The following is a 14,141-nucleotide window of genomic DNA, read 5'->3' as shown; positions in this document are numbered from 1 at the left end:
GTGCTGTATTAATAACTTGTCTCAAAGACTTCACAGTTTTGCTAATGTCCATGGTGTTATGGCTTTAGACAAAGAAGCTTGCATCTCCTTTGGCCATATAACCTGTCAACAATCTTTATATTAAGCTTGTATCATAATAGGATATATGTTGCATGATCAATGTGACAACCATTTGACAAAAAAAATCATTTTTTTAATATACATTTGAACTCCTTTTTCTTTGCGGATTATATTGATGAAATCTGAACATGTTATTAGTTTTAAGTTTTTCTGTATTCTGTATTTTCTACAAGGTATCTGGGAGTACATCCAGAGTACCCGTGATCAGGTGCAGGATCTTCAGTCACGTGTACAACACACGAAGAACAATGTGGAGGAGGTACAGAAACTGATGGGCACATGGAGCAAGAACCCGCTCTTCACAAGGAAGGAAGAGAAGAACGACTGTCTGCTCAACTTGACCGATCGTGAGGACCGTCTCAGGAAACGGTATGAAGAGATCAAGAACATTGGGGAACAAATTCATGGTCTTGTTCAGGTTAGTTATTTTACTTTATCTAAAAATTTTGTTGCATATTAATAGTAAGTTAATCAAGGCTAAATAATTTTGTTTATATTTTAAATAATTTGCTTTTTTTCTCTCAGAAAAATCTGGAGTTGTTCAAGGGAGACAAGACATCTGACATCTGGAAGGCATACGTTGACTATCTTGACGAGATGGTTGTTGACGGTTTCTTCAACACAATTCACTGCAGCTTGAAGTTCCTCCTGGATAACACTGACACGAAGAACAATCCCGATGACTTGTTCAAGGTAAGAAGTAATTTGTAGAGAAGTAAATGCATGAACTGAGGGTTTTCAAGAATTTCATGGCTTTTTAAGGAAGTTTACTGTTGTGATGATTTCTTTTATTAGACAAAACATGTGTCAGTCTTTTGAGATAAAAAATGGTATCTTTTGAGATAAAAAATGGTATAATGTTGAATCTTTCAGATAAGTGTCTGAAAATGTATTATATATTTACAATCATAGACTTGGAAATGAAAGAGAGTTCTTTTGTATAATAAAATTACTAGCAATATTTTATTTTAATATAGAATTCAATTGCATAATGATTTGGTTCTTTAAATGAATTGTCATAATTGTTAAAACTTAGATAGCACTTTGCATTTTAAATTAAAAAGAAAAGTTCACTAGAGAATATACTTTTGTTATCAATCATTTTCCAAGTTATTTTATAAGTTTCCTATCTTACAGGCAATCCTTGAGCTTCAGGCCCCAGAGATGGTGTTTGTACCATCCCTTGAGTTTGGTGTACCGGATGGATTCTATGATCTGGTTGATGGACTGGTAGGAGACATCTACAAACAGTCGTCCCTCGTTGGGCGTCTTGCTGCTCACAGCGGCCAGGTTAGAAATAATTACATGGTTTTAATTTCTCACTTTGATTTGGGTGAACTTAAGAGTTACAGACAGACATTTTGATTGAGTCACTTAATTGTTGGTCCCTCTTTATTCATGAAGAAACATCATCATAACACCCAACAGTACAAACAATACATTTACCATAAAAGTAGTCAAGGAATCATTAAACTGCATGTCCCAAGTAAGGTCCACTTGAATCATTAAATTGCATGTCCTAAATAAGGTTCAGAATCAGTTTCTTAGTCTTAAACATTAACTTGTTTTTAAAAGTTATATTGATATTACATTTATATGGTGCTATGGTGCTGTTTAATCAAACTTTGTCATTAAAAAATAACAGAAATTTGTTTCTTGTTAAGATAATGAACTGAGAATTGTTTGTTGATTTAGGAGCACTACCAGCCTGATCTTGAAGACATGGAAGAGTTATCTGACATGAGACAAGAACTGATGGATCGTATACAGAACATCATGAACAAGAGCATGGAGTACCGTAACTCCTTCGACAACTACGCCTACCTCTGGGTTGATGACAGGTATATTGTCTTAAATTACTTTATTTTTACCATCTTTAAAAAGAGGATGATTTTGTTTTGATTTTCATCTTTGAACCTCCTGGAACCAAACATGATTAGCTATTGTCACCAGTATAGAGTCAGGCCAGCCTGCACATCTATGTAGTTGGAATAGGCTCTATACTGTGGGCTGACCAACTTCAAATTTTCATCTTGGTATCCCAAAAATTTGTAATAGTTCTAAAAATGAAAGCTTGACAAGGTTATTTAAGAAATTCAGCAGGTAAAGGTTTTATCTGAAAGCTTCTAATTATCTTTAAAAAAAGATCTTGAAAAACAAAAGTTGTGTGTTGGTATATGAAGTGTTAAATCTTTATTTCAGGAATGAGTTTATGCGTCAGTTCTTACTGTATGGTCATGTGCTCACCACTGAGGAGATTGAAGCTCATGCTGAAGAGGGTGTGCCTGAGAATCCACCAACCCTGAAACAGTTCAAGGAACAGGTAAGTGTGATACTGGTGTTAAATTAATAGAAGGTGCTTCTTTGTTATAAAAATCTTTTTCATTACTTTTATTTGAGAAATAATTTTTTTTTTTTTAATTTGTCTGTTTTTTTAATTTTTCTTTATCAAACAATTTTTTCTTTGTTTTAAGATTGACACATATGAGAAGATCTATGAGGAATGTGAGCAGATCAATCCGGTGAAAGTGTTTGACAGTTGGTTCAGGATTGACGGGAAACCTTTCAAACAGGCTCTCCTAAACATCATCAAAAGATGGAGCTTCATGTTCAAGCAACATCTCATTGATCATGTGACCAACAGGTATGATATAAAGTTTTACCATATAGACCCTGCTCTGTTCACAAATTCAATTTCTCTACTGTATTCTTTGACAGTTTTGGTAAAAGGAGCTATTATTTAGAGTCTGTTTTGCAGAAATTGCTGAAATGAATATACAGTAAAAACTCACTAATGAGACCAATGACGGGACTTTACAAATCTGGTCTTAATAGCGGGTTGGTCTCATTAATGAGTTTGGCCAAACAGAAAACTAGGCAATATATTAAGGGATATCATGTACTGTACACATGTTTAATTCTGGGCTAACCTATTTCAAATGAGAAGATATAAAGCATACACTATTATTTTTTTATTTTCATTTATTTTCTTTTACTTTTTAACATTATAAAATTTTTAAACTTCTTTAGAGGTACAATACGTATTATGAATGTCTTTAAACACAAACATATTTTTACATTATTGTTAAAAGAATGACACGACTTACTCTATTAAATCACCATTTTACTACAAAGCACACCGAACAATTAACCTTTAATTATTTTCACAGTTTTCATCGCCGATAACTTCAAAAACCTAATCGTTTTTGTTTAAAATTATGGAACGAAAGAGATAATGATAGCAGCAACACCTCTAAAAAACTTATTGAAAGTTTTCTATTCAATACTTTGTTGTTTTAATCCCCCAGATTTGACATTAAAGGTGTGAAATTAAGAAATTATCGGCAATATTATTGATCATTTCCGGGTTTGATACCAAGTAACCTTGACCTCTGCCGTAAACTGGATGTCGTAATATGTCGTAAAACTAGGACAACTGTTGTTTACATCACGTGTCAAAAAGATTTCAGCAATTTACACGCATGTCAATATCAAGGTGAGAAAGTGCCCGCGGTCGTATTTATGGGTTTCCAAACGTACAGAATTTACTGAATAGGACTGAATTTACTGGTCGCATTACGGAATAACGGGGTGGTCTCAAAATCGGGGTTAGCGACCATTAAAATAAAGAATAAAAAATTCGGGACTTTAAAAAATCGTTCGTATTAGCGGGTTGGTCTCGAAAACGGGGTGGTCGTAAAGTGGGTTTTTACTGTAATGTCTGAATGTGGAACATATCAAATTTTAGATTTAGTGTTGTAGGTCTGGCAAAATTTGAACAAAATTGAGAACAGAAGATTAAACATTCTGACTTCTGATTATTCCAGCTTGAAGGAGCTTGGTGAGTTCATCAAGGTGACAGATAAGGGATTGACAAAACCAGTGGAGGAGGGACAGTACGAGGAACTAGTTGAGTGCATGGGTCACTTGTTTGCTGTTAAAGACCGCCAGGCAACCACTGATGACATGTTTGATCCTCTGAAACAGACAATAGAGTTGCTGAAAACCTATGACCAGGAGATGCCAGAGGAGGTTCATCTGCAGCTACAGGTATTTGCATTTGAAGCCTTTGACTTTCTGTGGTTTACCTTCCATGACAGAGCTTCTGTTATGCTCTGAAGAAGTCTTAGTGCTACACAAGCAATTCTTACATAACCACATTTCAATTGGTAACAACTAATTCAGGAACGCTTCTGTCATTTGAACAAGCTCAGATTTTTTTTCATTTTCAAATTTAACAAATTAAAATGAGTGAAATGAAGTTTGAACATACTGTTCTAATATTGCATTCATTTAAAAGAATAGATCAAATACTTGGGATAGCCCTTGACTCTTTTTCCATCTATAGTACATTACACTCATATTGTTTATCTGCTATTCATTTAGGAATTGCCCGAACAATGGAACAACACCAAGAAGATTGCTATCACCAGTAAACAACAGGTGGCGCCACTACAGGCAACAGAGGTGGCCAATATCAGAAGAAAGAGTGCAACATTTGATGTTAACCAGCACAAATTCAGAGAAAAGTTCCGACAGATTCCAGCATTCAAATATGACTGTGACAGACCATATCAGTCACTTGACAAGGTACATAGACATATTATTAAAACTGTTCAACTATTCAAGATACATACAAATAATTGAATGAAATCTGCTGAATATTGGAATGAAATTTGAAAATCTACTGAAAAAAAGGGGAAAAAATTCTACCAACTATACTTTGTTCTTTTGTCAATGAAATTAAAGGTAGTGTAAACATTTATGATAAGAAATAGCCTTAATTTTTATTATAAGGTTAACTGTTTTTAGAATGTGAATTTGTTACTCCTTTTGTTGCATAAAACTCCTGATGATTGACTGATTTCTTAAATATTTGCTGTGTCAATATCTTCCATGATCTTCAAACCTTCGGGTGAGTTTAATGTTGATTCGGTCAAGGTCACTGATGCTAAAAATAAACTTTCCTATTTGCTAACAGTATTAAGGCCAAGTTGTGCATAATCATGATGCATCCATTGGTGGTACAGATGCTCAGGTTTTTAAAACTTACAAACTATACAATCAATTTATTACAGTACCATGAAGAAATTGCTGGAATGGAGAAGGAGATGAAAGGTCTTCTAGACTCAGCTGGCCTGTTTGAAGTGAATGTGCCAGACTTCAAGCAACTGAAGCAATGTCGCAAGGAGATTAAGATGTTGAAGACACTTTGGGATTATGTGATAATGGTGAGGAGCAGTATTGATGACTGGAAGACAACACCATGGAAGGAAATCAATGTAGAACAGATGGACATGGATTGTAAGAAGTTCTCTAAAGACATCCGTTCACTGGACAAGGAAATGAGGGCATGGGACACTTACAGTGGTGTAGAGAATGTAGTGAAGAACATGTTGACATCACTCCGTGCTGTTAGTGAGCTGCAGAATCCAGCTATCAGAGAGAGACATTGGCAGCAACTTATGCAGGCCACAAAGGTTCGTATTTAAATGACATTATTTTCATTTCTATACACATATTTGAAAAACATTTTATTTTATGCGCAAATATGTTCACTTACATGAAAAGAATCATAAATGAAGTTAAAGATTAAGTTTTTAAGGTTGGACTTACCCGTAAACAGCATTATGACTATCGAATTTGCCAAAAATTTCTTTTCAATAAAGACAACTTGAGAAATTCAAACAGTTTTTATGAAAAATCTCTTATTGCAAGGCCATATAAAAAGGCGGAACGACCACTCACATTTTGTTTAGAATGTCAATATAGACCTTTTAACCGTTAAATTTATAAATAATTTTTCTGATTTCCTGACAAATCTGTTTGATAATAATACAAATTGTATTTTTGTAGGTACGCTTTGTCATGGACGAGAGCACAACATTGGCAGATTTGTTGTCCCTCAACCTTCATAACTTTGAGGATGATGTGAGAAACATTGTAGACAAGGCCGTGAAAGAAATGAGCATGGAGAAGGTATTGAAGGAACTTGATGTCACATGGGCACAGATGGAGTTTGAGCATGAACCTCATCCACGTACAAAGATTACAATGTTGAAGACAAGTGAGGAGCTTATTGAAACTCTTGAAGACAACCAGGTACCTTTTTTTCACAAGTATAAAACATCTATGCATTTCTAAGTGACATTTGTCATGGTCTTCTATCAATGTAAAGTTTTTTCTTATAATTTTCATTTCTTTATTATTAAGCATTTACAAAGGATCAGCTAAAAAAAAACTTCATTGACAAAGCTTTATGAAATATTTGTTCACTGAACACAGAGCATTTTCAGTGGACATATTAAAAACCTATATTCTTACAAGATAAATTTTCTCAAACCAGGTACAACTTCAAAACATGCTTACCTCCAAGTACATTGCCCACTTCCTGCAAGAAGTGTCTGCTTGGCAGAAGAAGTTGTCGACAGCTGACCAGGTTATCGGAATCTGGATGGAAGTACAGAGAACATGGTCCCATCTTGAGAGTATCTTTATTGGCTCTGAAGATATCAGAAACCAACTGCCAGAAGATTCTAAACGATTTGATGGCATTGACACAGACTTCAAGGTTCAGTTTTACTTTTATGAAATATGTATGAATTATGCTGTATAATTCTTGAAAATGACATTTGTAAACTAAAATTTGCAAATAATTGGCCTCAGTTTTTTAGATCATATACCAAAATACTGTAAAACTGGATTTACGATAGTAATGCATATGAGCATGAGGCTCAGGAAAGACTGGGCTTGCCTAAATATGTTGCCTCTTTAAATAAAGTTATAGAATCAGCTGTAGGACTAGATTTTGGGCTTTTTTTTCACTTGCCCCTTACATTTTTGTTTAAATACCAAACCCAGGGCTTCTATTTTTGTCAGGTAGAACATCATACACTATAGTGTAAATTGTGCAAGAAAATAATACAAAGAGCCTGCTGTTAAAAAACAATGCTGGAAAATCTTTACTTGACCATACCTGTTAATTGAAAATGAAATTTAAGAGAACAATTCAAAGATGCCTCCTGAAATAGCCGAGATTTTAAAGTTGCTTAATTATTATTATTTAGGCTATTGGTGTGCGCCCACTTATGTCTGTGGAAGTATTCCACAGAGGTCTTTTTCAACCAGTAAAGCTGAAAAGTTGTCATGAGGCCTTTATAGGGTTGATATATTTCTTAATTCCCAACAAAAAAGGAATTGATTAAAAGTTGTTGAAACATAGCTTTAATCATGATGAAAAGAAGTTCATATTTTAGGATATTGTTATTTGTAGGAATTGGTGAAAGACGTTGAGAAGACTAAGAATTGTGTTGATGCAACAAACATTCCACACTTGTATGAAAAACTAGAGAAAATCCAAGATAACCTTGTCCTTTGTGAGAAGGCTCTTGCCGAATACCTTGAGACTAAGAGATTGGCGTTCCCACGTTTCTACTTTGTTTCATCTGCTGATTTGCTGGACATTCTGTCTAACGGCAACAATCCAAGTGTGGTAAGTGTTAAACTCAGATGTTTGTTTTTAATTTACCTAAATAATGGTACATGTTATGATCTTATCTTATTCACATTTCAAGATAATTGGAAAAAAAAAATATATAAGCACAGCAATTAGATTCTGTAATTAGAAAAACTTACAAATTCCATGTAGTTCCAAATTCTACAATTAAATGTAAAATTGTGAAAGAAATGTCAGTGATGTTTAGATATACATATTGTATTTATTTATAGGTTGCTCGTCACTTGACCAAGTTGTTTGACAGTATGGCTAAACTGAAGTTTAAACAAGATGACAAGGGTAATGATACAAAGATCTCACAAGGAATGTACAGTAAGGATGGGGAATATGTGACCTTTGATGCAGAGTGTGACCTTGGTGGGCAGGTATGTCACATTGAAGTATCAGCATACATGTAGTTGTATCGTTAATAACTCTACCATAGTGACAAATTTTGCATAAAAAAATTAAATATTAATAGAGAGGAATCTGGCAAGCAACTTCCATTTTTTGACAGGGATGGTAGAAAGCCAGTGAATGTCACTTTGCTTTCATAACAGTATGGATATTGCTATAAGTGCTTATTGTTGGTCAGTGAACAGGACCAATATGTATGGGTTGAATGTTTTTTCCATTTTTTGTTTTTGATTTTTTTAACATTTTAAATTTCTGCATGGCTCTCATTTTGATGTCAAGTGCTGCAAATAGTAAAGCTCAGTGTGTAATGCATGACTTTTTCAGGCAACCTAGATATAGTAAATTTATGTAAAAGTTAGAATGCTTTAAGCTTACAGTTGCTTTAAATTTGAATAATTTTCCATTTTCTTGTTTTATTAACATTTGTAGGTTGAAGTATGGTTAATGAGACTGTTGGAGCGCCATTGTGCAACAGTTCGCTATGAGATGACAGAAGCTGTATCTTCATATGAAGAGAAACCACGTGACCAGTGGCTTTTTGATTTCCCCGCTCAGGTTGCCTTGTGTGGTACACAGATTTGGTGGACCACAGAAGTCAACATTGCCTTCAGCCGTCTTGAGGAAGGTTACGAAAATGCTCTCAAAGATTACAACAAGAAACAGGTAAAATTATATCTGGAGATTTTTTTATTTTCAAAATGACAATATGAATCAGTATATGATACTCTGTTCTTGTGCTTCATGTACTGTAATATTTCCTTAAAGTAAAATTTGATATACATAAAGATGAATAATTGTAATGCATCACAATGTTTTATTTACAGATCACTCAATTGAATGCTTTGATTACCATGTTGATCGGCAAGTTGTCCTCTGGAGATCGTCAAAAGATCATGACCGTGTGTACCATTGATGTACACGCTCGTGACGTCATTGCAAAACTGATTACCTCAAAGGTTGACAGTTCCCAGGCCTTCGCTTGGTTGTCACAGCTTCGACACAGATGGGATGATAATGAACGTGATTGTTTCGCTAACATTTGTGATGCTCAGTTCAGATATTCCCATGAGTACCTGGGAAATACGCCACGTCTTGTCATCACCCCATTGACTGACAGGTAACCGTTTAATACAAATTTGTCTGGTGGGAAAAACATGTTATCTTGATAAATCAGAGTAGCATTTTTTTTACCAAACAAACTTGATTGTAATTTATTCTTGAAATTAGTTGATTAGGTGATGAGAAGTAAGTTTTGCATATTATTTAACATTATTTCTGTTATTATTGTAGATGCTACATCACCTTGACACAGTCCCTCCATTTGATCATGAGTGGAGCCCCAGCCGGGCCTGCCGGTACAGGAAAGACAGAGACCACCAAGGATCTGGGTCGTGCCCTTGGTATCATGGTATACGTGTTCAACTGTTCTGAACAGATGGACTACAAGGTGTGAAAACTTACCCTGTGTTATAGAAAGCATTATTGTCGATGAGTAGTCTTATAACATACATTGAGTTCATTCTATATATCATTTAAATAGGAGAAAAATTAATCAAAGTTAAAAACGTTTATTGAAAAAAAAATGTTAAGTGTATATTTTTACATGCTTCAACATATTAAAACAACTATTACTCTACATTCTAGCAATTTTTACGCTTCTGGTTGAAAAATTTGATTTGTAAGGTACAATTTATTTGGATGTGAATTATTTATTAAGTTAATATCAGTATTAAACTCTGTTTTAATATTATGATTCAACTTTATTTTCAGTCCATTGGTAATATCTACAAAGGTCTAGCCCAGTCTGGAGCCTGGGGATGTTTTGACGAGTTCAACCGTATTGCTGTTGAAGTGTTGTCTGTGGTGGCCGTACAGGTGAAGTGTATCCAGGACGCCATCAAATACAAGAAACAACGATTTGACTTCCTTGGAGAAAATATTGCACTTACACCAACTGTAGGTCTTTTCATTACCATGAACCCAGGATATGCTGGACGTACAGAACTGCCAGAAAATCTGAAAGCCCTTTTCAGGTTTGTATGTTAACAGTCTATGACTTTCAAAAGGTGTTGCTTTTTACGCTATAGAAATTAGCCATCTATTTTAAAGAAAACTATTTTAAAGAAAATATAAATTACAACAAAATGCAGGCTGTACAGTTACAATAAAGATACTTAATACTACACAAAAGCAGCTTTAATTTAAGCAAATTTATGTGCTATGATTCTTGCTCTTTAAAAGATACAATGTTATGGGCAAAAGGTTAAATTGAAAAAGTGCTGCTACATGTACAAATCTTGATTCTTAGATGGACCATATGTTAGATATAATAATGGCATTTACATGCGATCTTATATTTTAAATAGACTCTGTGCTATTGTTTTTTTATCATGTGAAAATTTTATGTTTAACACAGACCATGTGCTATGGTTGTACCAGATTTTGAGCTGATTGCTGAAATCATGTTGGTGGCTGAAGGTTTCTTGGAAGCCAGACTGCTAGCCAGAAAGTTCTTGACCTTGTACAGCTTGTGCAAAGAATTGCTATCCAAACAGGACCATTATGATTGGGGTCTACGTGCTATCAAGTCAGTGCTGGTGGTGGCTGGTTCCCTGAAGAGAAGTGACCCAGACAGGCCTGAAGATCAGGTAAATTGACCGGACTTGGTTAATGCATTATCATATTTTAAAGTTTGAGTTGTATGAAAGGTATCGGGATCAAAATGATTTGATTGAATAGCCAACAGTAGCAAAATGACTTGATTGAATAGCAAATGGTAGCAAAATGACTTTGATTAGATAGCCAACAGTAGCAAAATGACTTGATTGAATAGCCAACATTAGCAAAATGACTTGATTGAATAGCAAATGGTAGCAAAATGACTTGATTAAATAGCCAACAGTAGCAAAATGGATTAATTGAATAGCCAACATTAGCTATATCACAAGATTGAATGAATGTGTTGGAATATATGGCTCTTTATTGAAGGTTATGGAATGACATATTTGCTACAAAGGCTCCATCTCTATGTAATATTTATGTTAATTTATGTTCTCTAGTTGATAAAAGATTTATGTGATATATGCAAACTCACTGAAATCTTCTAAGGAATGTAATCGTATTTTTTTTTTCTGTATGATTTTACCAGGTACTTATGAGAGCGTTGAGAGATTTCAATCTGCCCAAGATCGTTACTGATGATGTACCAATTATTATGGGTCTCATTGGTGATTTGTTCCCGGCTCTAGATGTACCAAGAAAGCGTGACATGGACTTTGAGAAGCTGATCAGACAGGCAACACTTGATCAGAAACTCCAACCTGAAGATAACTTTATTCTCAAGGTAAAATATAAGTTCATATTTAATTGATTGAATTGCAACATCTATACTAGTATATACAAAATTTTTCGAGAATTTAGTTATGATTTTATATTTACTTTTATAATATAAGATATTCTTTTATATCATACACAGTATGCCTTTAGCAAAGGTTCATTTTGACATACAGAAATATGGCCTTAGTTAAATGATCTAGATTTTCATGGTCACATCTTCAGAAATCATTAATGAGTATAAGACAACAAAAAAAATTTTTATACAAAAATATATTATATTTACACATTTAAATTGACTATAGTTAGATAAACTATTCAAATCTTTCTTACTGTGCTGTTCTAATGTGAAATACGGATTTTTACTTTTGCTATTATATTGCATCTGCACTATATTTTCAGCAAACAATTATCAGTATCGCAAACCTAATTGTTTAAAATAGTTCTGTAGGAAAAATGATCATGAAACATCAATACATATTCATTTCTAAACATTTATGATTTTATGTATGAGAGTTATCTGGTCTTATCATCAATAGTTAAAAGAAAACTGAATATTGAATATAGAGGAAAAACAACAAGATAATGTTTTTCCTTGCTTAAGTAAGTATGTAAGTAAGTAAATTCTTTATTATAGTGACATGTGTTATACGTATATACATACACATAAATTCACAAAGATGAACATCCGGCCCATAGGACCTATAAGTCACCTTAACAAAAGATCATATTCTGAGTATGTGTTATAGTTTTTAACGCTTATGTTGTAGGTTGTACAGTTGCAAGAGTTGTTTGAAGTACGTCACTCTGTGTTCTTACTTGGAGGGGCTGGCGCTGGCAAGAGTAAGGTATGGAATACTTTGATCCGTACCTACAGAAACCAGGGACGCAAACCTCAGGCCATTGATCTTGATCCCAAAGCTGTCACAAACAACGAACTGTTTGGTATCATCAACCCAGCAACTCGTGAATGGAAAGATGGTCTGTTTTCTGTGATTATGAGAGATTTGGCCAATCTGACAACTGACGGTCCCAAGTGGATTGTCCTTGATGGTGACATAGATCCTATGTGGATTGAATCTCTTAACACTGTCATGGATGACAACAAGGTCCTTACATTGGCTAGTAATGAGAGAATTCCACTGACACCTTCTATGAGACTGTTGTTTGAAATCAGTCATTTGAAGACAGCTACCCCAGCTACTGTATCCAGGGCTGGTATTCTTTTTATCAACACTACAGATCTTGGCTGGAACCCGTAAGTGTGCAATAACCATTTTACTAATTATTATTTATTTATTTATTATTAAGCAAAGCAAAGATTGACAAAGTTGATATCATAAAAGGCATCTAGACTTTGATTTTAGTAAAATTTGACAAAATAAACTTTATAATATAATAATATAACATATCTACATTTTGGTTTTATTAAAAGGCCTCTTATATTGATTCATACATCCAGGGTATATATTGTTGGAGTTTTTCTGTCTCAATTTTAATTCTGTGGACAGCTTTAACTTCAGTCATAACATTTTTATTCTTATAAAGGGCATTTATGTTTAGGATCAAATCTTATGCCAAAAAAGTTTATGAAACTTCTGCAAGTGCATATACTGTAAGAATGAAGCCTTGGAAAACCTACTGGCTCACCTTCTTTTCCAAGACATATTTCAATGATTCTTATGTCAAATTTAAAATCATTGTAACTTGCTTGTATTTAGGTATGTACAGAGTTGGATAGATACACGTGAAGTACAGTCTGAGAGAGCTAACTTGCTGATCTTGTTTGAGAAATACGTACCAGTCTTACTGGAGACCATGAAACATCGGTTCAAGAAAATCACCCCAATTGCCGAGATCAGTCACGTTCAGATGCTGTGTCATCTTCTTGAGTGTCTTCTGATACCAGAAAACACGCCGCCAGATTGTCAAAAAGAATTGTATGAGCTCTACTTTGTGTTTGCATCTGTCTGGGCTTTTGGTGGCTGCACATTCCAAGATCAGGTTAGTATGACATTTACTTTATTTTCCTTTATTGTTTCCAGGAATTTCTGATTGTGATTAAATGTTTAACTTCATGCTAGCTTTCAATCATTGTACAATAAATTTTGCATGAGGAGGTGAACCATCAAGCATTATGTTTATTGAAGATATTTATGCTTGAACTAGGGCATAAAAGAGGTCTTCCTTCTTCAGTGAATCTGATTTATCTTTAATGTTGCCATTAAAATTCATCTTTAAATACTCATTTACATATTTATTTATTCATTAGTTGGTAGATTACCGTGTGGAGTTCACAAAATGGTGGACCACTGAGTTCAAGACAATTAAGTTCCCAGCTCAAGGTACAGTGTTTGATTACTACATTGACAATGAAACACACAAGTTTGAGCCTTGGACAAAGATGGTGCCCAAGTTTGAACTGGATCCAGATCAACCCCTTCAAGTAAGTATCATAAGTTATGAGAATTATCATATCTTCAAAACTGCATTAGATAGTTGCTGCCTATAATATTGGCTAGTCTCATTTGGAAAATTTCTCCTCTAGTTTTCTGTGTATTGGAATTCTTAAGGAAGTCAGTAAAATTAGGTGCCTTTAAGAAACTAGTATACTTAATATGTTAGCATCAACTTTGTGTTTTTACAGTCATATCAGATTCTGTTTAAATGATAATCTGAATGGATCCACAATTCATATTACTTTCAATTTGTCAACAGATGTGATTTAAAATATCAGTAGCCAGTTTTCAATTGTACATTATTGATTTTCAGATGA

At 34.2% G+C, this 14,141-nt stretch overlaps 1 protein-coding gene across 1 annotated transcript in view; it reads left to right on the top strand.

The window, feature by feature from the left end:
* Nucleotides 1–14,141, top strand: part of LOC132730162 (dynein beta chain, ciliary-like) — a 42,419-nt gene that overhangs the window by 13,562 nt on the left and 14,716 nt on the right. The window contains exons 12-33 of the mRNA XM_060716018.1: nt 294–538; nt 646–813; nt 1,258–1,410; nt 1,816–1,961; nt 2,323–2,443; nt 2,595–2,764; nt 3,948–4,170; nt 4,507–4,710; nt 5,199–5,600; nt 5,977–6,222; nt 6,467–6,691; nt 7,394–7,612; nt 7,849–8,001; nt 8,462–8,695; nt 8,857–9,149; nt 9,323–9,479; nt 9,803–10,065; nt 10,449–10,680; nt 11,181–11,375; nt 12,136–12,623; nt 13,087–13,369; nt 13,638–13,811. Coding sequence (XP_060572001.1) covers nt 294–538; nt 646–813; nt 1,258–1,410; nt 1,816–1,961; nt 2,323–2,443; nt 2,595–2,764; nt 3,948–4,170; nt 4,507–4,710; nt 5,199–5,600; nt 5,977–6,222; nt 6,467–6,691; nt 7,394–7,612; nt 7,849–8,001; nt 8,462–8,695; nt 8,857–9,149; nt 9,323–9,479; nt 9,803–10,065; nt 10,449–10,680; nt 11,181–11,375; nt 12,136–12,623; nt 13,087–13,369; nt 13,638–13,811 — 4,994 coding nt within the window. The remainder of the gene's footprint in view (nt 1–293; nt 539–645; nt 814–1,257; nt 1,411–1,815; nt 1,962–2,322; nt 2,444–2,594; nt 2,765–3,947; nt 4,171–4,506; nt 4,711–5,198; nt 5,601–5,976; nt 6,223–6,466; nt 6,692–7,393; nt 7,613–7,848; nt 8,002–8,461; nt 8,696–8,856; nt 9,150–9,322; nt 9,480–9,802; nt 10,066–10,448; nt 10,681–11,180; nt 11,376–12,135; nt 12,624–13,086; nt 13,370–13,637; nt 13,812–14,141) is intronic.

Source organism: Ruditapes philippinarum, unplaced genomic scaffold (genome assembly GCF_026571515.1).
Source record: "Ruditapes philippinarum isolate M1 unplaced genomic scaffold, ASM2657151v2 ctg1114_1_1_1_1, whole genome shotgun sequence".
In the NCBI taxonomy this organism is placed as follows: Eukaryota; Metazoa; Mollusca; class Bivalvia; order Venerida; family Veneridae; genus Ruditapes; species Ruditapes philippinarum.
The sequence above is the reverse complement of the archived record's forward strand: the minus strand, read 5'-3'. Positions and strand labels throughout refer to the sequence as shown.